General features: G+C 51.7%; 10 protein-coding genes across 10 annotated transcripts; 7 read left to right on the top strand and 3 right to left on the bottom strand.

The window, feature by feature from the left end:
* Position 1: 1 nt before the first annotated feature.
* BC939DRAFT_528693 (uncharacterized protein) lies at positions 2–7,156 on the bottom strand. Its single transcript, XM_051561471.1, has 6 exons — positions 6,771–7,156; positions 6,398–6,653; positions 6,175–6,312; positions 2,779–6,098; positions 2,606–2,665; positions 2–2,513 (listed from the first exon to the last, which is right to left on the bottom strand). The coding sequence occupies exons 1-6, from the start codon at positions 7,018–7,020 to the stop codon at positions 184–186; spliced, it is 6,354 nt and encodes a 2,117-aa protein (XP_051412562.1). The 5' UTR covers positions 7,021–7,156; the 3' UTR covers positions 2–183.
* A 1,035-nt stretch (positions 7,157–8,191) lies between these two features.
* On the top strand, positions 8,192–13,334 carry BC939DRAFT_528694 (uncharacterized protein). The gene is made up of 5 exons (XM_051561472.1): positions 8,192–8,863; positions 8,992–9,263; positions 9,345–10,308; positions 10,409–12,690; positions 12,810–13,334. Exons 1-5 carry the CDS (start codon positions 8,320–8,322, stop codon positions 12,906–12,908), a joined length of 4,161 nt encoding a protein of 1,386 aa, XP_051412563.1. The 5' UTR covers positions 8,192–8,319; the 3' UTR covers positions 12,909–13,334.
* A 437-nt stretch (positions 13,335–13,771) lies between these two features.
* On the top strand, positions 13,772–15,285 carry BC939DRAFT_450683 (uncharacterized protein). The gene has a single exon (XM_051555555.1). The coding sequence runs from the start codon at positions 14,050–14,052 to the stop codon at positions 15,148–15,150; it is 1,101 nt and encodes a 366-aa protein (XP_051412564.1). The 5' UTR covers positions 13,772–14,049; the 3' UTR covers positions 15,151–15,285.
* A 764-nt stretch (positions 15,286–16,049) lies between these two features.
* Positions 16,050–16,949, top strand: BC939DRAFT_450685 (uncharacterized protein). Its single transcript, XM_051555556.1, has one exon. The coding sequence runs from the start codon at positions 16,124–16,126 to the stop codon at positions 16,856–16,858; it is 735 nt and encodes a 244-aa protein (XP_051412565.1). The 5' UTR covers positions 16,050–16,123; the 3' UTR covers positions 16,859–16,949.
* A 104-nt stretch (positions 16,950–17,053) lies between these two features.
* Positions 17,054–18,868, bottom strand: BC939DRAFT_516194 (uncharacterized protein; the record flags this gene model as incomplete). Its single annotated transcript, XM_051561159.1, has 5 exons — positions 18,422–18,868; positions 18,153–18,266; positions 17,960–18,021; positions 17,694–17,837; positions 17,054–17,502 (listed from the first exon to the last, which is right to left on the bottom strand). Exons 1-5 carry the CDS (start codon positions 18,427–18,429, stop codon positions 17,054–17,056), a joined length of 777 nt encoding a protein of 258 aa, XP_051412566.1. The 5' UTR covers positions 18,430–18,868.
* A 340-nt stretch (positions 18,869–19,208) lies between these two features.
* On the top strand, positions 19,209–20,314 carry BC939DRAFT_476922 (FUN14 family-domain-containing protein; the record flags this gene model as incomplete). Its single annotated transcript, XM_051558628.1, has 4 exons — positions 19,209–19,386; positions 19,492–19,683; positions 19,782–19,814; positions 19,962–20,314. 4 exons carry the CDS (start codon positions 19,209–19,211, stop codon positions 20,312–20,314), a joined length of 756 nt encoding a protein of 251 aa, XP_051412567.1.
* Positions 20,315–20,461: 147 nt separating this feature from the next.
* On the top strand, positions 20,462–20,883 carry BC939DRAFT_450688 (uncharacterized protein). The gene has a single exon (XM_051555557.1). It carries the CDS (start codon positions 20,547–20,549, stop codon positions 20,856–20,858), a length of 312 nt encoding a protein of 103 aa, XP_051412568.1. The 5' UTR covers positions 20,462–20,546; the 3' UTR covers positions 20,859–20,883.
* Positions 20,468–22,262, top strand: BC939DRAFT_154199 (uncharacterized protein). The gene is made up of 9 exons (XM_051550244.1): positions 20,468–20,769; positions 20,863–20,911; positions 21,029–21,061; positions 21,183–21,221; positions 21,339–21,415; positions 21,559–21,598; positions 21,698–21,801; positions 21,923–22,036; positions 22,135–22,262. Exons 2-9 carry the CDS (start codon positions 20,872–20,874, stop codon positions 22,249–22,251), a joined length of 564 nt encoding a protein of 187 aa, XP_051412569.1. The 5' UTR covers positions 20,468–20,769; positions 20,863–20,871; the 3' UTR covers positions 22,252–22,262.
* A 215-nt stretch (positions 22,263–22,477) lies between these two features.
* Positions 22,478–24,296, bottom strand: BC939DRAFT_528700 (uncharacterized protein). The gene is made up of 2 exons (XM_051561473.1): positions 23,506–24,296; positions 22,478–23,331 (listed from the first exon to the last, which is right to left on the bottom strand). The coding sequence occupies exons 1-2, from the start codon at positions 24,106–24,108 to the stop codon at positions 22,555–22,557; spliced, it is 1,380 nt and encodes a 459-aa protein (XP_051412570.1). The 5' UTR covers positions 24,109–24,296; the 3' UTR covers positions 22,478–22,554.
* A 1,840-nt stretch (positions 24,297–26,136) lies between these two features.
* BC939DRAFT_154358 (uncharacterized protein) lies at positions 26,137–26,453 on the top strand. The gene has a single exon (XM_051550246.1). It carries the CDS (start codon positions 26,218–26,220, stop codon positions 26,386–26,388), a length of 171 nt encoding a protein of 56 aa, XP_051412571.1. The 5' UTR covers positions 26,137–26,217; the 3' UTR covers positions 26,389–26,453.
* Positions 26,454–27,833: the final 1,380 nt, after the last annotated feature.

Consider the following 27,833-nt stretch of genomic DNA (forward strand, 5'->3'; position numbering starts at 1 on the left):
AAGCATTTTCTGTTTTTTTTTTTTTCTTTTTTTTATTGCCAATGGTGTGTGCTATCTCTTTTTTTTTTTGTTTTTTCTTTCTCTCTCTCTCAGCTTGGAATAGAAAATCACAGATAGGTTATTTCATATCACCCTTCCCAGTAACAACATTCTTCTTCTGCAAAACAAATGACAGTGTCCTCCTCAGATCGAAGGTCTCCTCCCCGCACGGTGTCCATGTCCGAGTCGGGCCGTGAACCGACGCCACACCGACCCATCCCTCTCCCTCCTCTCACTGTCCGACGTCGTCGGCGTCATCTGTTCATACAACGGCTCCCGCTCCTGGTCCTGATCCTGGTCCTGGTCCTGCCCCGACTCGGCCCCACCGGTACGTTCCCGCTCCCGCTCCCGTTCCCGCTCTTCGTCCGTGCGCACGTGCTTGAACCACATCAGGCGTTCCTCATCCTCCGCTTTCGGCAACGATCCTTCGTAGCCTGTAGGTACATTCTGCTCCCTCGTGAGGGGGGCTGAGGACGAAGGTTGGGTGCCGAGAGAGTCTTCGATCCTCGGGTGCAAACTTAATGAGGGGTTTGCTCTAGCTATGGGTGTCGAATCCTGGTCATCGTGGACGGGGGCTGCAGGTTCAACACCTTGAGAGTAGTTCTGGTCGTGGAGCAGCGAATGTTGATGCGGAATTGATTCTGTGGCAAGAGGTGTGTCGTTCGTAGCAGGACTCGAGGTCGTCGCCTCAGGACGGGGCGGCTGCACTGGCGCTTGGGTCTCTGTAGTTCGCTCATTCATTCCATGCTGCTTCAGATCACCACCCAGCGTCGACTCACCGGCCCTACCGCCGTCATCGTCACCATAGCTCTCGCTCGGATCTTCCTCCATCACCGTCCACTGCGGACGATGCGCCGCCGCATAGACCTGTGCGGGCGACATCCTCTGCGCCCTCACCGGTTCCATCCCCCCGGTATTCTCGGGCATACTCGTACTACGTCCCCTCTCCTGCTCCCGGCGCGCGTCCAGGTCTCGCATGTCCAATTCAGATCGGAATGGTTCCGGGGCCTGATGGTACGTTCGGTCTGCGTTCGCGTTCGCGACCGGGTCGAACGAGGCGGCGGAAGCCAATGTCTCGGTCGCGGTCGGCAAAGCGACGTTGCGGAGCGTATGCTGATGCTCGATATCTTGATGTGTGGCAGCATCTACGTCATGGTGGTGGGGATGTTGGTGACCAACACCGTGATGGTGCCCAGAGCTTGCATCGTGTCGCTGCTGTTGCGGGAGCTCATACTGCTGCTGCTCCGGAAGCTGATGCTGTTGCTGCCCCAGAAGCTGATGCAGCTGCTGTTGCTTCTGCGAGAGTTCATACTGCTGCTGTTGCTGTTCCGGACGCTGATGTTGCTGCTGTTGGGGGAGCTGATCTTGCTGTTGTTGCTCCGGAAGCTGATGCTGTTGCTGCTCTGGAAGCTGATGCTGTTGCTGCCCCAGAAGCTGATGCAGCTGCTGTTGCTTCTGCGAGAGTTCATACTGCTGCTGTTGCTGTTCCGGACGCTGATGTTGCTGCTGTTGGGGGAGCTGATCTTGCTGTTGTTGCTCCGGAAGCTGATGCTGTTGCTGCTCTGGAAGCTGATGCTGTTGCTGCCCCAGAAGCTGATGCAGCTGCTGTTGCTTCTGCGAGAGTTCATACTGCTGCTGTTGCTTCTGCGAGAGTTCATACTGCTGCTGTTGCTGCTCTGGAAGCTGACGTTGCTGCTGTTGGGGGGGCTGATCTTGCTGTTGCTGCTCCGGGAGCTCATAGGGGTGAATTGAATGCGGCTCGACCGTGGGGTGGGACTCACTCTCCATGATCAGCACATCTTCAGGCTTCTCGGTCATCGCCTGCGCAGCCATCAGGGCTGCAACGCCATGGGCAGCCGTCGGCTCTGTCGCCGGGAAACTGTCATGCAATGACATCGTGGGAGCAGAAGGGGCCGCCATAACACCAGGAACTCCAGTGAAGGGACTAGTGGTTTGCATGGACGGCATCTGACCGATAGGGGCCTTTGCAGGGGTAGAGCTGCTCGCCACCCACGAAGCTGGGGGCTGCGCGATCGGGATCTTGGGCTCCTTCGGCTGCTGCTGCGGCTGCTGCTGCTGTGGTTGGTAAGGAGATCCAGACCACGGAGATGTGGTATCGATACCGGTAGTGGGAGCGGAAAGATCAGAACTATGTCTCAAGGCATGACCAGGAGCGGTGGTGATGGTGACGGCCTTGAACGGATTGTCCGTCTGGGGCAGGACCGAGAGGGGCTCTGATTTCCTGGCGATGATGATGGACGGGTTGCTCTTACACCTGGCTCTGTTGGGCATCGTCGAGGAATCGGGGTGATGAGATCCATCCATAAAATCTTCCTCAGCAGTGCTATGGATGATCATGCCGCGGCGGTGGTGCTCGCCAGGGACGAACTTCTTGGCCTCGAGTAACTTCTCCTCCATCGGCAACAAGTTACCGGTACCGATGGGGTGCGGTGGAGACACTCGATGGGCAGAATCTATTAGAAGATTATAAATGTCATGATAGAGATGAATAAACGCTAATGCGATGTTGATTCGTGGGACGAGGTGATGTTTGCTGCAAGCTTACCGACGTAAACTGGTACCACCGGTGGGGACGCGTGCGGCGCCTTCATTGTCTCGGGATGGACTGCAAAAGTGAAAAGGATAGGGGTGATTCGCATTTAGTACACAGAATAGACCAACATATGCTCCTGCACAATACGAATACGATCGAACAGATAGCATGGTGCTTTCTCTTACCGCTACGGTCCTGAGGATGGGACTCGGTTGTGGTGGGCACTCTCATACCATATGGATGGGTAGATACACTATAAGTCACCGGGACATTGAATGACCTAATCTCCACAGACCTGGTTGGCATCCCCCTCTTCCCGTGCTCGCTCTCCATCGTGGGAGCAGGCGTCGCAGTCGTATCTTCGCCCTCATGCGTGGGGACATGAATGCCTTCCAGCAACGACCTGATGCTCTCCAGTCCATGACCCACAGCTGCAGCCGCGGATTCCACGATGGTCGGGTGCAGATCGTGATGCGGATACGGGTGCTCTGACTCATAATACATCTCTTTGATCCGGACGGGATAGTTATCCAGTTGGATTCGGCGGTCGGGACTGTCGTGAGTGTCTCCTCCACGAGGGTAATCAGGTTGCTCTTCGGGGTAGAGGAACAAGTTGATCTTTGGGCGCTTGAGCGCTGCTGCAGTCGAATGACCCCTCTGAAGAAGGGTGTTTGGCATGGACGAGGAGAGATGCTCAGCGCGACTCTGCATCATCGGAGACTCGTGCTGGTGGTTGTGAAGGTCCAGGACCGTTGGCGCGATAACACCTCTGGGTGCTTGAGTCCTGGCGGAGGTCTCAGGAAGATTCGTGGTAGGATGCTGTTCGAGCTGTTGATAGGGGATCTCGACGATATCCATGACGTTTTCGGGGCGAGCAGGGTTCTCATGCTGGTCAAGATCCTCATGGAGATAGTCGGGCTGCTCCTCTGGGAAGAGTGTCAAGTCGATCTTGGGCGCCTTGAGTGTCGCAGCATTGGTGCCCCTAGGTGCTTGAGTCACAGTCGAGGGACCAGAGAGACCGGTGGCAGATCTCTGCTGCTCAAGATTTTGATAGGGGATCTCGACGATATCCATCACATCCTGAGGTCGAGGAGGGTTCTCATGCTGGTCAAGATCCTCATGAAGGTAGTCAGGTTGCTCCTCTGGGAAGAGTGTCAAGTCAATCTTGGGCGCCTTGAGTGTCGCAGCATTGGTGCCCCTAGGCGCTTGAGTCACAGTCGAGGGACCAGAGAGACCGGTGGCAGATCTCTGCTGCTCAAGGTTTTGGTAAGGGATCTCGACAATATCCATGACATTTTGAGGTCGGGGAGGGTTCTCATGTTCGATACGGTTCTCGTGAAGGTAGTCAGGCTGTTCCTCTGGGAAGAGTGTCAAGTCAATCTTGGGCGCCTTGAGTGTCGCAGCATTGGTGCCCCTGGGCGCTTGAGTCGCAGTCGAGGGACCAGAGAGACCGGTGACAGATCTCTGTCCAAGGTTTTGGTAAGGGATTTCGACGATATCCATCACATTCTCAGGTCGAGGAGGGTTCTCATGCTGGTCAAGATCCTCATGAAGGTAGTCAGGTTGCTCCTCTGGGAAGAGTGTCAAGTCGATCTTGGGAGCCTTGAGCGTCGCAGCATTGGTACCCCTAGGTGCTTGAGCCGAGGGACCAGAGAGACCGGTGGCGGAGCTCTGTTCAAGGTTTTGGTAAGGGATTTCGACAACATCCATGACGTTTTCGGGGTGAGCAGGGTTCTCATGCTGGTCAAGATCCTCATGAAGGTAGTCAGGCTGTTCCTCTGGGAAGAGCGTCAAGTCGATCTTGGGCGCCTTGAGCGTCGCAGCTTTTGAAGGCGCATGTTCATGCATCTTCTGACCAGCCAGGTCGCCTGCATGGCTGAACATCGATCCCAACTTGCCAGAGTCGTCTTTGATGGTGGACGGTTCCGAGGCGCGTCGAGTCTTGATCACCGGCATATGGATGGATTCCCAGATCGAGCGGATTCCTTCTCCAAGTCCTGTAGCAACCGCTACAGCGGCGGCTGGGACCACCGTAGAGGCGCCATGGCTGTCTTCCTCATCCTCATCCTCGGGGCGAGAGAGACCGGACTGATCACTAAAGACCTCGTCCAGATGCATCTCTGGAGTAGAGACGCTGTTCTTCTTGCGACCGACCAAAGCACTGCTGATGCTGTCGAAAACACTCTGGCGACTGTCTGCATCATGCTTCTTGGTTGCCTTGCGCTGTCTCTTGCTCGGCTTCCCCTGGCGCCCGGGACCAGTCAAGTAGCGCCATGAGGGACCACTACGCTTTGGAGATCCACCACGCTTCGTGGGCGCATTAGAAGAGAGCGCAGGGATATATGAGGTGGCCGAGGATCCTTCAGGCCCGGACTGAGGCTGAGCATAATCATGAAACTGGCCAGGCATGCGGGGGAGGGTCTCGGAGGGCTCTGGAGTATAGTGCACAGAGGACGGGAACGAGGCTGCACTTGGCCCGTCATCGCCTGTCTGCGAGTGTGAAAGCTCAGGGTGGACAGGTAGCTTGCGAATGGGCTCGTCGTAGCTCCTGCCCAAGCCTCTGTGCGTGTGCGTCGATTCAGGAGTCTTGTGAGTTGACGCTAGACCAGAATCGGACTCGACGGTATCGCCGCGCTGGCGACTCTCGACGGTATGCTGGTTACCCTCGTTGCTGGAAGGCGAAGCCGGAACGAGGTAGACGGGCGCGTTATGAGCCTTGTAAAGAGACTCTGGACGGGTGGCAGACGAGTCCTGTTGCGGAGGGGTACCAATGCGATTCGTACGGAGGGATTTGAACTCCGGAGCCGGGTGATGAGCTGGCGCGGTGGAGCTCGCTGGCGGCATGGCCGACGGGTGCGTGACAACTGGACGATGGGCAGCCGGCGTAGACTCTTCCTGGTGCGCTTCCCTTGCAACGAAGGAGGAGCGGGAGGGGGTCTCGTAATCGCTCGTTGATGGCTCTTGGTCTCGCTTCCAACCGGACGACCTCTTCTCAGGAACGAGCTCCTCGATAGGGACGAGCGAGTGTTTAGTGGAGCCAGCGGTGGTTGCGTCCGTAGCTGCAGCGCTTCCCGGTTCCGCAAGAGTCTCGTCTGCATAGCGGTAGTGCTTTGTAGGGGAAGTCATGCTGTAGGAGCTGTCCTTCGTGGGCTGGTACTGGTGCTGTTGGGAAGCACGACTGCTCGAGGCGACATCATCTTCCCGGGATAGAATGCTCGGGTTCATCGCTGGGTTCTGAGATGGCGCATGGTGTCTGGTGGGCGCAGAAGCACTGGCTGGAGCCGATCCTGCAGACGGTCTGGGGCCGGTTTCCTCGGTGCCTGGGAGCTGGGAGCCGAGATTCATCTCCGCACTGGCGCTCCGCTCGCGCTTCTGGCTCGAGTCCACGGGTCTTTCCCTATGATGAGGCGCTGAGGACCAGGAATAATGGTGATTCTGCGGCCTGAAGAGTGATGGCGCCAGTCCGTAGAAGGTAGAGGCTGGATCGGGCGAGACACTCCCAGATCTATAGGAGAGGCGTGTTAGATACTGAGCTGCTTATGAGATTTGCGGGTCTTTGGGGCGCGTGTCTGTCAGCGTACCTCTCGGTGGGGGCATCAGCGTAGTCGTCTGTGTAGGCCTGGCTCTGCTTGGCGCGGGATGGGAGGTCTTTCCTGTCTCCGCTGTCGATCGCGGCCAAACCAGCATCATCATCAGAGGCAGTGGGTGGGAAAGTCCGTCTATGACATAGGAAACGTCAATAGTTCGTCAGGTTAGGTCATTATTTTTTTGTCTTGGATCGTCCCTCCTGCGAATGAGACGTGCCTTTGCCCGGTGTTGCTTTGAGCATTCAGCGGCTGGAAATCCTCCTCGCGGTGCTCAAACTCCCTGGGCTGCTGCCTGTCCGTGGACTCCTTTGCGCCGGCGCGATCGAAATCGATCTCGGTGGAGGAGAGGTTGCGATCATCGCCGATGGAGTTAAAGACAGTCTGCGAGGGTCGGTCGAGCCCGACTTTGACGTTGTGCTCGAGACCCTTGCTCAAATGATTAACGGGCTCATCAGCCTTGTCTGCGAACCTGTCTGCATTCCCAGATCAGATCAGATATTTATGGCGAAACCGTTCGCTTTGTTAGTGAGGAAGGCAATTTTTGAGAAACAACAACAATGCGTCTTTGACATGGATCGGTGTACTCTTACCCTGGGGCAATGAAGGTTGGGCTTTTTGACGCATGGCCCCACCATAGTCCTCACCCGCGACCTTGAATTCCTGGTTCTCTGGGCGGAGTGCAGAGACACGCATGGGGGATGAACGACGGTCGATGAATTCTGGCAGGTCCGAACGCATGCTGGAGTCCTCGCGTGAGTTGTAGGCGCGCTGGAGGCCGGGGTCGTACTTTGCTGCATCTTGGCCGATGCCGCCGTCCTTATTCTTGTTGTAGTTGCTCATGCTTGATGGCTGGTTTCTTCTTCCTTTCCTTTTCCTTTTCCTTTTCCTTTTTTTTATTTTTTAATTTTTTTTTTTACTGTTCTTTTGATCTCAAGAGGGGCTGAATGTGTTGTTATCGCGACGCGTTGTTGTTGCTGCTGCTGCTGCTGCTGCTACAATAAATGTGGTGGATATGGACAGGGCGATATTTACAAGAGGCGTATATACAAGGGGAGTGCGGGTGTGTTACAGTGTACAGGGTGCTGGAATAGCCACAGAGGAATGCATATGGATATCAAGAAGCAAAGAGATGTGAGGTGTGAGGTGTGGGGTGTGAGAAAGCTGGGTGTGCATATGGCGTCAAAATGAACACCTCCCCTCTCTCGAGACGGGGAATAAGAAATCCTGCTAGCTGTGTCTCACACGGAGACCCCCCATTGGACAGCCGCATTTCACCTGCGTGTGGGGTCAACTCAAAGGGGAGGCAGCCAAGCCCAGCGGCCTAGCCCCCTACCCCGCCTGAATCGGTCTAGGGGGGGAGGGGAGATGACGAACCGGCTGCAAGCGCGGTATCTGCACTCCGCCGTGTCTATCAGATATCAGATATCAGACATCAGACATTAGACATCAGACATTAGACATCAGATACGGCCAATGGCCCCATAGGAAGAAGACCCCCCGCCTGCTGCTTGTTTCGTCCGCATTCCAGCCTCATCGCCCCCTCCATAGTGCCTTCCAGCACGGCATTCCACCCGCATGCCATCCCACCCCATGCCATCCCATGCGGTGCATTCAGCCCCATAGACAAAGAGACCAGGGAACAAAAAGAAAAGAGGGGTGCGCAGATGAATGAGGAACCAATTTTGCAGAAATATAAAAAAGACATCCGTGCAGCCACGACCGCTTTATATCTCGAAACCTATTGTTTTGCCCAGCACTCTGTCCTCTGCTTAATGCCATGCCGACGCAGATGCATGCACATACGCATGTGCCCCTGCCACCCATCCTTCCCAATTGTTATCCCCATTTATCGACCGCCCATCCTATCGCCCGAACACACCCCCACCCCTACGCGTTGCTCTCTGCTCTCGCTCGCTCCGCTATATACCCACCGTCTTTTTCCCCTTCTTCACCTCCCCCCCCCTCTCTCTCTCTCTCTCTCTCTCTCTCTCTCTTTCTCTCTCTCTCTCCCTTTCTCTCTCTCTCTCTCTCTCCTCTCTTTCCATTTCTCGTCCATTGCTCGCTCTCCTCTGTCAGCGAGACGGACTCTCCTCCTTCGGCGCTTTCCTTGGCGTAATACAGCTCGTGCAGCTCACTTTAATGACAATGCATACAACCGCAGACAACATACCACCCAACCCCATTCGTCGGCATCGTCGCAGTCTCTCCGCGACTACACCCTCCCGAACGCCCGACACAGATCTCTTCTCAACCAACAAACATAACCTCAAGCACAGAGTCAACAACTCGGTGTCTGTACTCGACCTGCGACTACCGGCCTGGGGGCCTGTTCCTTCCTACAGATCACATAGGAATGAGACCATGGATCCTGCCCTCAGTCCAAGGTTGCATATGACCTTAGCCGTAGCAGACACATGTGCGCCCCGGATGTTTGAGCGTAACCTCAACTTGCCACACCCTGTTGACACCACCACTACTGCTCTCATTACCAAACTCACCTCATCCCAGCCCTGTTCATCGTCTCAATACCCACCCTGTCCACAAAACAGCCCTCAGCAACTGAATCCAGGCAGACGACAGTCGATTTTCATAGGGAAAGGTGTACTTGGTCAAGATTCACGTCTTACCATGGAGCAGTTTGAACGATGTATTGAGCTGTGTTGTGCGCATATGAGGTCCCGAGGTAAGAATGCCTCTCTCTCCCCGGACTATATCAGACGCTCCCCCATGTTGCATGGTCCATTCACAGTATAGTAAACTTAACATGAACCTATTATTCGTAACTGCAAATCGTTATTATTGTCGATATAGAAATAAGTGGTTCGTCCCCCTGTGTCGAAACCCCAAAGTCCTCTATGGAGAAAACCTCTTCAGCTAACCTTGCGGAACTGATTGCGAGGTTGGCAGCCGATCCTCGTCTAAAGGTAGTCGAACCCCGTCCAAAGACCCCTCCCTTGTCGCCATTCGAAAAGGACCTTCGCCATCTGGCAGAACCCAGCTGCGCCTTTATCGTCGAGACGCACCGCTCTTCAAGCGAAACCTTCCCTACAAAGATCCCAAGGCGCGTCAAATCAAAGGAACAGGTACAACGCACGAACCAACTTAAATTACTTTGTGTTATTTCAATCCTGTAAAAAGGAACTGACATCTTTGGTCACACCCAGACCTCTCGCAAGCATAGACCACCTTGCATCAACACTATTCAGACTAAAGATACACCAACGCATTCTTCACAGAACGATATCCTGAGAGCACTGTCCGTCGAGAGACTACTGGAATTACTTTTCGCGATCATCTCACGAGCGCCTTCACCGTCGGCACCGATTCTATGGGTAGACCATCTCGAGCGCTTGCGCAGCAAGACAGTCCCAAATCCTCAAAGTTCTCCTCCCCCGCAAAGCCAGCGTATAATCGACCTTGTTCTGAAAGCATCATGTACCTGGATCGACCTGTCCGTGGCCTCCAGGAACATCCATGCCTCGCTCAACACCGAGTCTCCTCTCCACACTGGCTTCAACAGCTGCAGTACCGCATCCAGGGATGACTCGAGCGCCATAATATCTGAAACACTGAAAAAAGTGGTCGAGAAGCTACTGCCTTGCGTATCCTCTTGGTTTCGGTGCCCGAGTCCAAGTCCCTATGCTATACTTGACAACAGCTTCCAGAATAGGTACATGTCCGAGCATCAACCCGTTGATCCTCCCTTGACAATGGACGAGGCCTTGAAGACGACAACCGACCCGGATGTAGATACTGCTTTTGAAGCCATGCTCCGCGCATACAGGATGTTCTCACACCCTAACTCTACAAACAAGGACCGTCGCGATGGACAGGGCTCACTGCTATCGAGTGGCCCCCAAGTCGTTCTCAAGAGAAATACAACATTCGGTGTCCAATCACTCTCCCTTCCTCCCTGGCGAAAAGAAATTCTGAGAGAAATCCAGCCCGATACCCCAAGGATATTACTGCATGCACGGTGTTCCAAGCGTACTCGGCAATATGTCTCATCGCACATGAAAGAAAAGCGGTCCCGCCGCATCTCATCGATGGCCACGACCGCAACGGTTTTATCAGACGCTGTAAACCCCATGGCTCAAGAACAAGAAAACCAAGCGCCGTCTTCTCTCTGTAAGTGTTATTACTACATAAACTATATAAACATAACATTCGACTGAGATGTAGAAGGACGCTTTTTTTTTCTTTTTTTTTTTTTTTTTTTCCTGACCAGGCCCTTCCACAAATGGATCGTTAGTAGCTATGACCTATACCAGTACATTGTCATCGGGTGAGAATGACTCTGCCTGCCATTCCTCTGCAGAGATAGACTTTATAAGTCAAGCGCTTTCATCAAGTGGCGATAGGTCACACAGGGTATCTGCCATCGTCCAACAACCTCTCAAGACTCCTCTCCGCAATGCTGAGCAAAACATTCAGTCGCTGCTCACCTATCGCAAGCACACCGCCTCCCCGTCCCCTAGGAGTTTTAAACTGTCGAACTCCTCGCCGAACCCACGACCTGTGGAGACCTCACAGGTCGATGTGCGATCTATATCCGGCCTCTCCAAGGATTCCTCCTACAACTACAAGACATCATACTGGCAGCACCGCTCCAGAGAGCAAACGCGTCGCAAACTTGAAGCGAATGGCTGCATGGAGCCCAAGAGACTTGCACAGCCGGTCAAGGTGGGGTCGGTTGCCACACAGCCACAGAGCCCAGCGCGACCTCGACATTCTGTCACGGCTATGGGCAGCCCTACCTTCGTCCCCGTTGAGTGTATTGTCCCTCCTACCCCCACCAGACGCCACTGGCCCAAGATTACCGACTTTGCGGACGCCCCGGATGCTGTCAAAAATATCCGGTCGGCCTCGGACCTGCGAACCCTGGCAGTCGATCTGGCGCGTGTACAGAAACCCCACGGCAGCACTACCTCACTGCTCAGTCCTGCGTTGTCTGAAGAGGGCGCCCGAGGATCTCCAGGGCTCATCGCCGATAAGGAGAATGCTGTACCCGTCAGTACCAACGTTTCTACGCCTGACAATACCAATACATTCAGCAAGGAACCGAAACGGCGGCCTCCCCCCTTCAACCTTGAAGCATCCCAGCTCTCAGAATCCAAAAAGTCGACTGTCACAACGGCCCTGTCGCCCACGACGGCTACCTCGTTCATCACCAAAGTGTCCACGCCCATACCTTGTCCGAGTCCGCTGCCGCAGCAACCCCGCGTCGTCTCGGACGTTGATACAGAGAGCACGCTGAACATCAGCAAGAAAAACCGGCGGATCTGGGAACGACCAATCCAGGTCCTCAAGCGGAAGCCAAACACCGCACCCGCACTTACCAAGAGCACGGTTGCTTCGCCTGTCGGCGGCTACTCTACTGGCCCTGCGAAGACTGCCGCTGTGTCTTCACCTATCTCGGTCCCAAGAGGACCGACGTCAAACATTCCAGGGCGTACTCGGCGCAATAGTCTGGGTCACGACGTTAGGCGGAGCCCCAACAGTACCAGCAACAACAGCAACAAATCGAGAAGCAGTGTCCGCAATGGTAGTTCTGGTCTTCCAAGCCTCGGGTCAGAGTCTATGTCCATGTCCTTGCCCGGATCCATGTCCTTGCCCGGGTCTCTCGATTTTGATTGCAGCATCCCATCTATCCCTTTCAAGGAAGACTACATGTCCCTGTCCTCTCCCCAATCGGGTTCACTGCTCTGGTCCTCTCCACTGCCGCTCCCATCGTCGCCCCTGACGATCAGCGGGATCCAAGACCCGAAGCAGCGACTTTCTGCGACCGAACCGTCCTCTCCTGCATCCCCAACCGTGCCCTCTACGACCACGATCCGCAGGAAGAAGAGCATCCACGAGAAGCTGTTTGGGAAATGGAACAAGAAGACGACCACGCCCGATCCATCTCCTTCTTTGCCAATAGGCGCCCTTAGATCCCCCACGTTCCCAGGATCGACTTCGCCCCTTGTCAGCGGCCTAAGCGATGGCTGTAACAATCGATACGACGCGTTCATGTACGACTGGAACCGGTCGACCAAGTCCCTGCTGATTAACGATAACGATCTTTATGAAGACCATGATGAGCTAACGTCCAATTACCGCTCCGAGATCAAGGACTATGGAGGACAAAGTCGGCAACAACCATACCAGCCACGATTGCGCTCTCCGTCACCGCCCCCGTCGCCGTCTCCATCAGCCTCCCCATCGGCCTCGTTGTCAAGGGCATCACTGAAACCGCGTGGACGATCTCAGATGAAGGTTGCGGAGCGGTCACATGAGGAGATCTGGGCACATCTGATGGTGGGATCCATCGATGCTGAATCCCTTCCCTGGAAGCAGAACGGCCCGCTCCCCCGTTCTCCCTCCAGTCCCTCGTGGGCCTCTCCTTCTTCTTCCCCGGCGGCTATTGTGGGTAATACATATGGACGACAGCAGCAGCAGATGCAGACGCAGGTGCAGACGCAGACGCAGGTGCAGACGCAGACGCAGACGCAAGCGCAGCGGTCGAGAGTAAAGTCGAAAAGACGACCACCGCACAGCGACCGTTACGGGACTGTGAGCGATGGAGCAGTGATGGAGGGGAAGTGTCGGTGTGGACTCGGGGGTGATTTTGGGGAGACGGAGAACAGGGCGGATACTCCAGTGACGACAACGAGAACAAGGGCAGGAACGACAACAACGACGACGACGACGTCGTCGACGATGGCACGGGAGGCGAGAGGGCATAATGGGGTGATTGCGATGGCGAGAGAGAGGAGGAAGGGTACGCTGACGAGGACGGATTCGGAGGAGTATATCTGGAGGGTGATGGAACAATGGCAAGCATGGAGTGCGGCACATTATCGAGCATAGGTCCTCTCTTTTTTCCTTTTTATTTCTGGGGAGAGAGGGAGGAATTGGTTTTTTTCCTTATATTTTTTTTAATAGATATGCATGCACAATAGACATAGAGGACTTTTTTTCTACAGCATTTTTCTTTTCTTTTTTTTTCATTTCTACACATCAAGGACAATAAGCGAAAACTAAATAGAAGCCGTGGTTTGCGACGGCACAAGGAAGGAGTATCGAAAAAAAAAAAACTATACCCATTTTTTTGCTGTTTGCAATAAAGCCGGAGAGATGTGTTTGGGTGACGATGTGTGTGACAAACAACCTTATATGCTTCGCCCAAAAACCTTTTTAAGGCGGGGGGAGGAGGGGCAAAGCCTAGCCTATCAAAAACGCATCTCTGGTCCAACAACAACAGAGACTGGCTACAGACAAAAAAAGACTTGGCTACAGAGACGCGTAGTTGGTCTTTCCTCCTTTCATCCGCACACTTCATCTTTTTTTTTGCTCACCTCACTTTCAGCTGCACATCCAAACTGAGGTTCTAGAGTCAGTGGTCGCTCTTGTACATGGGATGGGAAATCACGAACGGCTTGTTGGTCTTCATTACTCAAGTCTGGAATAAAAATAAAGATAAAAAAAAGGGAGCTCTAAGAAAAGAGTTTACTAGAAAGTCGTGTAAAAAGGCTACCGGTACCTGTATCTCACAAAAAAAAAAAAAAAAAAAAGGCTGCCCGTGCTCTTTCTTTTTTTTTTTTTATTCCTTCTTTTTGTCTTTGACGAGTTCAAAAGCTGTGCTGTCGCTTGCCATGTCTTTGTCCACAAAAACGATAGCTCTTTCATCTAGCATTATCATTGCTCCAAATTCCTCCACAATGCCTTTGATCATCTACTCAAATAGCTCCCGGTGCCTAGGAACACCTCCTCCTCCTCCTCTTCTTCTACTTCGTGGAAACCTCCTCCTCACTCACCACCACTCATTCTCCCTCCTCTCCCCGTACCTGACGCACAGCTCTCCATCACGAACACGACGAACGAATAATGAAGAATATGCCATTCACAAACAGCACATCCGATACACAGCTCATTCTTATGACTCCCCTAGTGAACCTCATGATCATGTCTTCGTCTCCTTCCATCAGTACTACAACCGCCACGGCAGGTGAGTGCTGCCCATCGAGGATATCATTCACCCGGCGAGAGATGCAGGGTCCTAGCTCTTCAGACTACGTCCTGATCGGTGCGTTCGGATTCGCATTAGGGTACATGATAGCAGTGCTGATCCTATGCTCATGCTACGCAAGACGGTACCACCGTGCGGCTCAAACACTGACGCAGACGCAGCTGGAGGTCCAGGCGCAAGATTCCGGCGGTGGAGGCACAGGGTCATCCGTACGGACGATATCTCCGACAGAGTCATGGATGGAGATGCATGGTCTTCCGGAGCACTCGGGACTGAACAGAAACGATCAGGGACAGCAACAACTTTCACAAATGACAAGGGACAGGAGCAGGTGTAGCGGTGAGGTAGCGAACCAGACGCATGCATGTCGCCATGTTGGGAGAGAGGATCGTGGCAGTGGAGACCGAGTTTCTTTGCAGGAGCAGGCGACAACAGCAACAACGAACATGTGTTGCGTGCCCTTTACTGGACGACGACGAACAACAGGAGAAGAGGGGAATGCAGGAGAGATGGTGACCATGGAGGTATTGACGGATGCACAGGAGAATGTGTGCGTAGGTCCCATATCCTTAATCATGACCAACGACGAAGAAGCAGCGCCTCAGTTTTCCTCGACCCTTCCATTTGGTCCTATCCACAGGCGCGTCGAACGACAGCGTCACCAGTACGCGGGAGTCGTGCCGATGTTGAATTCGACGACGTCCTTGACGTTCTCGTCCGCTGAAGGCACTCTCTTTGCAGTCCCAGAGCACCCGTTCGTCGCACGGGACAGGAGACAGCCTTCAAGACCCACGTCGTTCGTGAACGAGATTGTCGCCCTATACGACCTTGCACACCACTACGCATTGGCCCCACCCCCGCCTTCAACCCCTGTTGACTCTTTCTCACAGGGTTCGGAATCTGATGAGGATGCACACGTATCGGTAACAGTGGGGGCGTCGGAGGGACAAGATGTCTAGGATTGGGGGAGCGAGGTCATCGACCGATATGGCATGGCGGTAACATTTGCAGGATTCGATGATTAATGTGGGTCGTATATGGTCAAAGGCCCTGATAGACTATGAACACTGCAAAATGTCTTTTAGACTACTGGAGGAAAAACAAACAATAAAAATCATTCAGGTCGGCAGCGTATACAGGTTTATGTATGCTGCGCAGTTGCGTGGACGTGCAAAATAAGGAGCGATGGCACCAGATGGCACCAACCGCCTAAACAAAAACAGCAGCAGAAAAGGTGTGTCGAGTCGGGGATACAAAAAAAAAAAAAAATCCAACAGCCAGGACTTTGGACGGGCCAATATTGCGGTTTTTTTTGCTGAGGGAGAGAGCGCTGACAAATTGCCCATCGCGCAGTGTGTCGGTGGTTTCAGGGAGCATGCGCAGGCGGTGTAGAGCGGCGTGTCTGCATCGATCGAAGAGGGAGGGGGGGGACGCACAAGGACGGTGGTTGAAGTGACGACCGCTTAACCCAATTGGGCGCATGGAACCCCAGAGAAGCAAAGTGGAGCGGGAAAAGGTGCGCATCCTGTCTACTGTCCCAGACCACTGGCGGCTATGGGGGGGCTATGATTATTAATGCTGTGGGCCACGCAGACAGAGCCCCCCCTCCCCTCCCGCGCGGACGGGGTCTACGTGCGTCGCCTGATGAGAGACAGCACCACGATCCGATCATCCGTCCACGCATTCTACTCTGGGGATAGAATGGGCCCTGCTCTAGTCCTGTAACATAGTCCCCTTACCTACAGAGGAAAGTGACCTCATATGGAATCATTCAATAGGCCCAACCCCCAATTGCTCGCATAGTCCTGGATCCCGTATAAAAACCAGCTCCTCCACCCCCCACCATTCCCATCAACCTACTTCTCACTCGCTCTTCTCTTCAGCTTCACACAACAACTCCCTCACCTGCAGTCCCTCTCCCTCACCTTAACAATGACCCACCCCTACTTCGACCCCGCCCAGGCTGCCGTCTTCAACGAGCTCAGCACCGCTCGTGACAGCACTTTCGAGGTCTCCTACTTTGGCCTCCACGGCTTTGCCGGCGTCACACGCACGATCCTCGCCGCCGGTGGCGCCAACTTCAAGAACTATGTCCCCGCGGACTGGGCCACTGAGAAGCCTAGCGCCCCCTTCGGTGTCATTCCCCTCCTCAAGGAGACCTCCAAGGACGGCTCCAAGACTATCCACGTGGCCGAGTCCGACGCGATCGAACGCTACCTCGCCAAGAAGTTCGGCTTCACTGGCGCCAACGCCTTTGAGGAGACCCTCGTCAACACCTATGCGGCCCACACGACCGCACTCTTCCAGCAGTGCTTCCTGAAGTACTTTGGAACCAAGGACGAAGAGGTCAAGGCCAAGGCCAAGGCGGACATGGCCTCGGGTTCGATTCCCGGTTGGGTTAACTTCCATGAGAAGTACCTGGCTGCGAACGGTTCGAACGGACATTATGTCGGTGACAAGACTTCGTTGGCGGATATTAAGACTTACCATATCCTCGGGTTGCTCCAGAGCCTGACGGGCGAGGACTTGATCTCGGAGAGCAAGACTCCAGCGATCTGGAAGGTCAAGACCACGCTCGAGAGCATGCCCTCCGTTCGTGCCTGGAGGGAGACTGAGGACTTCAAGGCCTTTTCCGAGAAGAACCTGAACTTCCTTGGCTATCCTTAAATACCCACTATCTTCTCATTCTAGTATAGCGACAATAAAATCACATTCTGTATACTAATCAGCCCCAGGTACCGCGTCAAACAGAAAGGTGTTATTCTCTTCATATTAATCTATATACACGATATGCTAAATTCAAAAAAAAAAAAAAAAAAAAATGCGCTGCCTTTTTTCTTTTTTCTTTTTTCACCTCCTCCACTATGCCAGTCCACAAATCGTCAGCTCTCTCATCTGCTGCAAAATTCCCTCTGATTTCTGCTCCAGCTCATACTCCTGCGGCTCCGGCGGGAAGTACTGTCTCAACCCCTCCAGCGCATTGTGCGCATCCTGAGCATACGACAGCTGGGACTTGACCACCGCCTCAAACGACGGATCCAGATAACCGACCCTTGCGTCGATCACCTTGGGCAATTCTGTCGTCAACTGCGCGTTCATGGTCTCGTACATATCCCGGGCCAAATTGGCCTCATGTTCCGCACGGGGTAACTTTGTAGAGTCCTCCGAGGGTCTCTCGACGAGCTTGCGGACCTTGGACCGTGCGTTGTCATAGTCGAGCAGTTTCTTGTTCCGACGACGGATCGCCTCGTTGATCTCGGGGAAGTAGGCGTTGTAGCGTCCGATCGGATCCAAGACTGCCGCACGGTAAGCTGCTTCCTGATATTTTTGTAATTTGATCCGCAGTGTTGAAGGAAAGGGGAGGGGGGGAAAAAAAAAAAAATGGAGCGGTATGCTGTGTGTTAGTTCACCAGAGCCCGATTCGTAGAGCGATCCGATATCCTTTCGCTTTGTCCATGTTGAAAAAAAAAAAAAAAAAAAAAAAAATGCTCATTTTGATGACGAGGAGATCGTACCTCCTCCTGTATCTGCTGCTCCATCTTCGTGACAGCATCCCTGTACTTTTGTCCAGACAGACCCATCGGCTCGCCTTCGTCGTAGAAATTTTCCAGCGTGTTGGCGATCCTGACCTGTGCTGCAGTCATCTCTATGGACATGAATTGGAGAAAATTGTAACGGGTGAATGGGTGAACGGGCGAAATGAGTGTGGGCTGTGCTTAGCAATTAATTTATTAATTTTTGAGGAGCAACAAAAATAACAAAAAATACCTCGCATAGCTTTGGCGTATCCGCTCGCTTCCTTGTGTAACTTCTCGGCTTTTGACGCCAGTCTAGAGAGAACATGAACATGAACATGAACATGTCGGGGGGAGAGGATGTCAGTCCTTAACATCCTGTTTCTTCTTTCGACTGCTTCCTGGAATAATCCCCCTTGGAAGAGGAAAAAAAGGGGGGAACTTACTGCTTGGCCCGCCGTTCTTCTTCCTCAAACTCCCTGTCTGTGGTGCGGTCCATGTTCCCGGTCTTGTGGAGCACCGAGGTCGTGGCCCTGTTGAGGTTCTTTTTGAATCCTGCCCTATATGTACGTTGCAGAATTGTGGAGAAACCATTGAAAAGTATCCAGGCCAGGGGTGGAGTGGGGGCGTGTTGCGCTATGCGTTAGTGTGCGGGTTCGAGTGTTTGTGTGTCCATGGAGGCAAAGCAGAAAAGAAAAAAAGCTGTAAGCGTTACCAACTCATTTTTCAAAATGGTTTTGCGTGCAGTGTTGGTTGAGTGATGAGAATGAATGGAGACTTTCTGTTTGGTCAAGGGTGTGATGGAGAAATGTGTGTGGAATTGGATGAGAAGAGTGGAGCGAAGCGAAAAGAGGATCTTCTTCGGCGCAGTTGGGTGCAAAATGACGACAGAAACGGCCGGAACATCTTTCTGGGGGTGCCACTCAATTGATCACATGACGACAAAGCGCGTTTCCGATCTGAACGAACGCGCTCTTCACTCGGCCATGTCGCGTTCTTTTCTTATGCTGTAGTCCTCTGTGTTTCCTCGTGGCGAACAACATGAAAGGGTTGTTGTCCTGCTGGGAGAAAAGGAGAAGATACGACCGATAGTAGTGTTCTAAACATCATCCCACAAATACGTCCATCCACACGCTCTACCGACCCTCTACCAAACACGTTTCCTATCCATCTCCTCGCCGCGGTTGACAAGTATGGTTTCAATGGCTATCTGCAGGTTTTCAGCCTGGGGAATAACTGAGGTCATGGCTCCAAGGTGGCCGTATCAACTCAGTGGCACTAGAAAGACGTGTCTGAGGCTGCAGAAACGGCATGCACATTTGGCGTTGGGGGTGTTTAGCTAATACCAAGCGAGAGGGCGTTTCCTCCCACGCTAGTCCTCCCGTTCTTCCTCTTTCCTCAGCACACCCCCTCCTTCCCTCCCTCGTCTTCTTTTGCATCCCATCAAAAAATCCCGAATGCTCTCAACCGCCATGCCCGCCATGCGGCCACCAACCTCCTACATGGCTACGCTCCACAACACCGTCCGTCGCGCTTCGATCGTCTCTGCAGCATCACCCAGCGCTCATGCATTCAACACCCTGTCTAGGACTTCCTTGCCGCAGAGGACAGCCCATCACTTCAACCCATGGGGTTTGCAGGGACACCATCACCAGCGCTTCATGTCCACTTCTACTCAGCGTAAGACGAAGAGGCCCACACAGGATAATGACGCACTCTGAGAATAGTGAGGATCAGGACTAACACTCATATGTGATTGATTGACGTTGCCGGTTATCGTGATAGTCCATAATGGGTTCATGAAGGCCTCTCCCCTGAGCTCCATCAAGGCTACAACCGGCGTATCCTCGAGGACATTGATCGCAGCCGGTGCGACGACGACATGTATCTTTGGACCGTTAATTTGGGCGCGAGCCTTTGGGTCGTTCAGAAACGTTGCCCATTGTGCTCCCGCAACTCCCAGCAACCCCAAACTAGGTACACGCCATTGACGCTACTCGTATTTTGCATCAAGAACGCACAAAAAGCTGGAACTAATGTTATCTTTGCTTTATTATTCTTCGTGCTTGATGTAGCCAATATTGGACAGACACCGCCCTACAGCACTTGTAAGCGAGAATGGGGGAGCTAGAGGCGCTATTTGAGTTGTCATTCTGATTGCAATTCCGAGAACGTTGGTTCTTTGTCATTGACATATCACCCCATGGGTCTCTCCCGCTCTCTCTCTCTCTTTCTATCTCTTCATCTCTCTGTAGCAAGGATTCCCAACGATAAGGACCCACTCATCAACTCCAAGGAACTCACATTCGGCGCCGCCATGGGACTCTGCTCCGGTTATCTGTTCAAGAAGCTTGGCAAGATGTTTGTCCTCGTTGCAGGGTTGGGTTTCGTTTGCTTGCAATTGCTTGCGAATTCGGGCTATGTCCATGTGAACTGGATCTTGATCGAGTCGAGGTTCAAGGACAAGTTTGATCTGGACAAGGATGGAAAGGTCACGGTCAATGACGCGAAGCATGGATTTAATTGGATCATTGACCTCTTGACCAGGAACTTCCAGTTCAAGTCGACCTTTGCAGGAGGATTCTACCTCGGCTTCCGATATGGATAAAGGATAGGCAGATGATGCATTTTATTGTGGAAGAGCTGCGCCGTTGATCATATCACTCGAGCAAGAAATAAATCCATCAGGCATATGCGATTACGCTGCGGCATCCCTTCGACTTGGAATGCTGAATAAAAGATCATTGTCGGCGCTCTTCTCTTTGTCGCTGTCTTTGCATATTGCTTTTCAATGCTTTTCTTCTTCAAAGGACCCCCCCTTTGCAAAACAAGTCACAGCCATGTCCGTTCTCGCTCTCTTCCTCTGGTTCTTTCACAGTCGCAGCAAGGCTGTGCAAGAGCATGTCCTCGTGTTCTTGCGACCCGTCATGTTCAAACTTCTCAATCCCTTTCGTTCTGCCCATCACTTCAACACCATGAGATCAAGCACAATCGTCACCATCGACGAGATTCCAACACTTCAGGACAGCTACAAGGACTACCCGGAACCACCAAAGGGGCAAGGTACTATGAAGCGCTTCTTCAGTTTGTCTTTGTCTAACGCCACCAACATGGCGATTTTAATTTCATTGTGCTGCATTTTGGTTCAATAAATAGAGCTGAGGTATGCGGCGAATGCATCGTACAGTCGTCTGCTCTCACTATGGTAACGATTCAACGCGATGCGCGGAAATAGTACGATCCCAGACTGTCTGAACATATTGTCACACGCTGACTTTCATTCTTTCTTTCTTTCTGTATCCTGTGTCTATCTATAGGAAAGGCGATATCACATCTCTGAAGATCGATGCAGTCGGTATGTCGATACACTCGTTACTGCTTCGAAGGAACCTGTTTTTTTTGTTTTTTTTTTAACGAGTTCATTGCGGTCTTCTTTTTTTTTTTTTTTTTTTCCTCATTCGATATATACCACTTAGTCAATGCTGCGAACGCGTCCCTTCAAGGAGGTGGAGGAAGTAAGTTGTTGTTTTTTTCCTACTCTGCTCTTTTTTCAGATAATATGGATTGAATGGAATAAAAATGACGTTAACAACAAAAAAAAAAAAAAAATTCTGAATTGTTCTCGCACATAGTTGACGGAGCCATCCATAGAGCAGCAGGGAAGCAGCTTTTGGCAGAGTGCGCCAAACTCTTTGGGTGCAAGACAGGCGTATGTCATTCCCATTCCTATTTCATACAAATTTGCTCATGATCTGTAGAAAAAAAAAAAAAAAAAAATAGCTTACGGTCATTTTTTTTTTCTCACCCACCTTTCACGGTCCTCGTTGGTTGAATGTTGACAACGCTAATTAGGATGCCAAAATCACGAGCGGGTACAATCTGCCAGCGAGTCGTAAGTGCCTTCGCACCATATTTTTCAACTCTGTACACGCCGGGCCAAACTTATTGAGACTCTTTTTGCGGACAATATTCTCTATCGTATCTGGTATAGATGTGATCCATACGGTCGGTCCAAGAGGCGAGCACCCGTTGTTGCTGTCAAGCTGTTACAAACGCGTCATGGATATTGTCAAGGAGAACGATCTAAAGTCGGTTGTACGTCTTTCTTCGTCACTGTGCTAAACCCCAATCCGTGCTTGGATGATCTCAATGTTCCAGTGAGAAACCAATCATGAAAAGATACTAATTCAATGTCCTATCCGCTGACGCAAACTAGGCCTTCTGCTGTGTATCGACTGGCATTTACGGTTACGATAACGAAAAAGCTGCTCATGTTGCGTTCAAGACCCTTCACGACTGGCTGGATGCGCATGAAGATCAGGTCGAGAAGGTAATGCGGCTATTACGTGTTGGATGAACCCTGCGTTTCTGTCCATTTGGCCTTCTTAATGACCTAGTGTCATGCACTTACGCGTCATTCATGCATAGATGGATCGCATCGTCTTATGTGTGTTCTTGGACAAGGATGAGAATATCTACAAGAGACTGCTACCCCAGTATTTCCCCAAACCCGACGATGCCACCGAGCGTCAGACAGCAAGTTAGGGAAGGGCAGGAATGCCTCTACTATGGAAATAGGAGGACACCCTCGCTACTGCGCTGGTTTTTGCTCATAGGTGCCTCGGTTTCCATTTCAGAAATGAATAAAAAAAGACGTGCGAGCGTTTTTTTTTTTTGCAAGAGACCAAAACTGCTCTATCAAATCGCTGTGCTTTTTACGCACTCGCTTTTTTTTTTTTTTTTTTTTTTTTTTTTTTGGGACACACCTAAACCTTAAATCACCCAAACAACGCGTGGAGTGTACTTTATTTTTATATTTTATTTCTCTATCGCCTATTATCGCCTGGCCTATTCCTGCATCTCCTGGAGGCTCGTCCTCGACTTTGCGACCTTCTTCCTCACACTCCTTGGCAACGGATGCGCATGAACTCCTGAATGAATAAACCTTACGCGATCGGCCTCGTGGATCACCTTCATCGTCGCGCGACACGGGATATGTTCGAGTTCGAATCCGTCCTCCCTACAGACCCCCCTTGGCTGCATCGGTAACGAGTACTTGACCTTCTTGCCCGCCCGTGGCACCCGTGGCCTCTCGAGCTCCCCACACATCGGACATTGATACACGCCCAAACAGGATTTGTTGTAGGTCTGGCGACGTAGCTGCGGGTCCCTGTTCTTGTTGTCGCTGTGGCCGTAGACGACCATGGCCCAGCCCACGGACCGGGACTCGAGTGCGCTGTCGGTCGCGTCCACGGGGAGGGCGTATTCGATATCTCCGTTCGGGAACTCGACAGAGGACGGGTGCATGTAATTCACATACAGGGAGGGGTCGTGCGCGAAGGGGCCGTCTAGATGTGGGCGAACCGCGGGTATTGCAGAGGTCGTCGAGGATGCGGAGGGTGCAGCGGTAACGGCGGTGGCCACCGTGGCGGTGGATAATGGTGCAGAGGACGAAGATACAGGCACGGCGGAGGTGGAGGACAATTGTCCTACTGCTGTTGCAAGTGCCACTGCTGCTGCTGCTGATGATGATGATGATGATGATGATGATGATGATACTGCTGGTACTCCGACGTTGGATGTTGGACCGCGGTTTGCGAAGCTGGAGGCCAGGTTCTCAAAGGACTATACAAAACGTCCATCGAATCAAGCAACATTTTAATACGAGGACGCGTACTTTCTTACCAAACAAACAACCAAGCAAACAAAAAAAAAAAAAAAAAAAAAATACTACGCGCGCGAGAGGATGATGAAGGAACCCACTAGGATGAAATACCATCTTATGCGCCAGCACTGTACCTCGTCAAAGTTATCCTGTTCAAAATCCGGCTCGTCATCGGACTCATCGCTCATGGTCTGTCGATCCTGCTTGCTCTGCTGCTGCTGATACTGCTGCAACTGCTGCTGTCGAAGCCTCGCATTGTTCTGTTGCTGTTGCTGCTGTGGTGTGCCACGGGGCACTGGCGCCTGCGCTTGATGATGTTGCTGTTGCTGTTGTTGCTGTTGTTGTTGTTGTTGTTGTTGCTGTTGCTGTTGCTGTTGTTGCTGGCCCTCGTTCCCCGTCAATGATAAAATACGATCGATCAATTGCTGGTCCACCCTGGGCTGCGTCGTCGCCTTGAGTGCCGCACTGCACAAGTTCACGAGGAACGACTGCAGCTCCGTCGTATTGCTGTTAATGTTAATGTTACTGTCCTGTGCCCGTCCAGTCGACGAAGACACGGTCGTAGTCTGGTTCTGGTTCTGGTTTTGGTTCTGGTTCTGGTTCTGGTTCTGATTCTGGGTTCGATTGCTGGGCATGGCCAGGAAGTGTTCGATGACGTGATGGTCCACTCTAGGCTCAACGGTCGCGCGTAGGGCTAAACTGCAGAGGTGCACTAGGAATGATTGCAACTCTGACATCGACCTGACAGAAGGGGAAAAAAAAAAAGAAAAGAAAAAAAAAAACTGATCTTCCAAGTTATATAGGAGCAAAGTAGGTGTGTGCGTGTGTGTAAGTGTGTGAAAAGTTGGGGGTGTCAAAAAACGATTTTGTGCGGTAAAGCTGGGGGAAGATGGGGGGAGAGAGAGAAGAAAAGCGGAGAAAGAAGGAAAGTGGGTGTGTGTCATCAAAAGAAAGAATTTGGTGTGTATAAACCCGATCACCCCCTCCCCGTTTCAATTGACGTCCGTTATTTACAGCACAACCCAGGCGTGCAAAGAGCCCATGATCCTGCAAATAAAGCACTCTGATTCCAACTCGGGGCCCCGTTATCACTTGAAGCAAAAAAAAAAAAAAGGGTTATTCTATTTGACAACCTGGGTTGCCACTCTCGTTTGGCAAGCCCTTCTATATTTGGTATTTTAGCGCCACTGTTTGGCAACCCGTTGGCAAAAACCCATTTTTTGTTATTTGGCAACCCGTTGGCAAATAGCACTGGAGTGAATTTCGCAGGGTGACCGACCACACGCAGCTGTACAAGCTGTCTTTGTTGGAGCACCCCCATTTCCCCTGGCCCTTGAAATAAAATGGCTAATACCAGGTGCTTAGATAGCGTGTGGCCCTTGCTCGTTTGTCTATTGCGGGTCGGGCGCGATGAGGGTTGCAGGCAGCACTACCTCTCTCGTACGCCAACCCGATACTATTCCACCGTATCGCACAATCTTGCCGAACTTTTTGAGTTGTTTGAACCTCGTATAACCATACAGCCCACGAATCCAGTCTACAATAAGCCATTATCCTTGTACATAATACTCTTGCCTTTGTCTGCCCTTGACATATACTTAAAGTAGGACAATGATTTGGAATATACATGAAAAATACCTTTATTTAAGAACTTCGTGTGTTGCGACCGACGCTTCTGAGACTCAACACTGCTCCTGATACGCGTCTGCTTCGGCCTTCATCTCAACAGGGTTCATAATTTTAGAAGTCTCTCTCCCTTTGACGACAGCTTTGGAAATTGTTTCTTTCACCAGTTCGAACTGCTCCGGCTTTGAGTTGACTACATCCAAAAGCTCCTTCATCATCCCTGATATTTCCTCGTAGCGGCGTTTCCTCGATATCTCGCGTTCGTTGGGCTGCCTGGGTGCTGCAAAGGCTTTACCAGCCTTTGCGGTGCCTCACATGTAGGTGTCGGCGGGTGTACTGGTATTATTAGACCCCTAGTATATCTTGAGGACGCAAAACCGCTTAGAACTGACATCAAGCTCGAGACCGTCCTGTATGGATTCCTTGTACCATCGCTTGGGGGTTAATCTGATGTGATATTTACATCTTTTTGTCAAGTTTCATCACTTTAAAGATAGTATCGGCACACGATGCCGCAGATTTGCAGCAGAAGGCATGTACAGAGCTACGAGCCACCTTGCAAAAGTAGAACATGCTGTTGGCGTTTCTAATGAATATCCAATTTATAGTCGCACTTGCAGAGTACCATCTGCTTGCGGAGGAGGACTTGAAATTGGAAGAGGATCAAGAGGCAGAAAGGCACTTGGAATACCATTGTGCTGAACTGGTGAAGAAGTTTCGGGTATAAAGGAGTCCATGATGACTGAGAGGAAGGAGTGAAGCAATGAAAGAGTGAGTGAAAAAAAAAGTGCGAAGTGTCCCCATGGCCGGGAGGTAGTGGAGGGGCGACGAGGGTCGAGATTCGCTTCTTGGTTGCACAAGAATCGGCTTGAGAGACAGCAAGAGCCGTTCTTCAGACTCACCCCAATTTTGATCCTTCAGGCTACGCGAAGCAGGTCGAATTCGCCTCTTGATCAGGAATCGAAAGGGATAATCGATGCAGCTCTTTGAATCCATGTCGATTCTCGCAAATTTCCAGAAAGGAAGGGCTATTAGCCTTAAGCACATCTTTACGGCTAAGAACACCATGTCTATTAGATCTAATGTAGCGACAAGCAAGGAGCACAGCTAGTTTCTTTCTTTTTTTTTTTTTGGGCTAACCCCATCTTCCGCTGGAAACCCTGACAAACAACCGAGCAGATCTCATTCAACGAGGCGAGTCGTACAATAACCCGGTGCGTATGGTCAAGGATAACTACGAGGAAGCCATGGTCGGTGGATGGATGATTCTAAATCCGGCCAAGAATATCGAGCAAAGCAAGGACCTTGCTCACGAGGTTCAGCCGATCCCGGATAGGTTTCAGCAGCGCTATCCGAGAATATCTGTCCTGCATTCCGTCTCGTTTTTCTGATGCACTCGTCTTTTTCTACCCTTTAGATTTTTTTTCTTCTAACATTAATAAACTCATCAGATATCACAGCGAACAAGAGTTGATATATGTTATTGGATATGCAGCTCTTGAACAATGGTTTTATGAGTTGGTATACATTGCTGTTATTCTAGTTTCTGGTCTAGATAAATAAAGAGTTCAGTTACTTTTGTGCCCGCGAGCGGGGAAAGGGAGAGCCATCAGAAATGAAATATGGAGGTTGAGATGATAGCGACAATGACAATGAAGATGGGAAAGGTGGAAGACGATAATGGAGGAAGAAAAACATTGCATTTAACTAGAGACGTAGTGTAACAAGACGAGGAGTGGAAACAAGAACTACTTTTAATAATATTGCAGTGCACGGATATATATACTATCACCGCTACGGCCACTGCACGTAGACCCAGCCAAATTCAAAGGTCTCAAAATCATCGGGGTAGTTGCCCTTAGTGAGCTTCTTCTGAGAGGCAACGACGATACGGAAGAAGCTATTAAAGGGAGAGGAAGCAGGAGGAAGTGGGATAGGGGCCAAGGTCGCATTCTCGGCAGGGAGGGCCAATCCGTCCCAAGTGTACTGGGTATAGGCCAACTGGCCGGTGGTGCTATCGACATCCTTCGTTCTGCCGGTGGCACCAAAGGCAGCGCCGCCATCCTTGGAGGTCAAAAATCCGAAAAAATTATTTGCATTATCATAGATGCGGATGGTGGCATCGGGAGAGTGCGAACCAAAGCGGGACAAGACAACGGGCTTTAATAAATTAAAGTCAACGTACGAGTTCGAATTGATATCGTCCAACTGGCCGGTGGCCACGTTGAGTATCTTCAACATGGGGAAGCCGAGACTGGTATCCTGGATTGGCACGTTGCGGATATCGCCTTTGATACCAGTGTAGGGAATATGAACAGCAACGCCATTCTCGGAGTGAGGGGTAGCAACGACGAAACCAGAGTACAGTGGCCATTGAGCAGCATTGCCATTATTGGGCTCGGTGAACTTCAAGGTGAGCATGGCAGTATCGCCAGGGTTGATCGTAACGGTGCTTGGGTCGAACTTGACGTTGGCATAGTCGGCCTCAATAATGGGGGTACCGAGTGGGAAGGTATTGTTGGCGTTGTACGAGTTCAAGGCATCAGCGGGGACGTGCGTAAGAGTATAGGTCTCAGCGTTCTTGCCGATATTCTTGATCTGGACCTTGGCCCGCCTCTGGAAGTTGACAGTATCGAGGAGATCAATGTGGTCGGGCCAGAGCTCGGTCGAGGTTAGGACAGCGTTGAGGACGTTGATCAAACCAGCACCTTGCTTGGCAGCTGAGGTAAAGGTCTCGGATTTGTAGTTCTTGGAGACCGTGGCGGTGTTCTTGAAGGTCTTGCGAATCCATTGACCATGAGACCTGACCTTCTTAGCTTGCATGTACAGAGCATGG

Source organism: Gamsiella multidivaricata, assembly GCF_025024155.1.
Source record: "Gamsiella multidivaricata strain RSA 2152 chromosome Unknown BC939scaffold_30, whole genome shotgun sequence".
Taxonomy (NCBI): Eukaryota; Fungi; Mortierellomycota; class Mortierellomycetes; order Mortierellales; family Mortierellaceae; genus Gamsiella; species Gamsiella multidivaricata.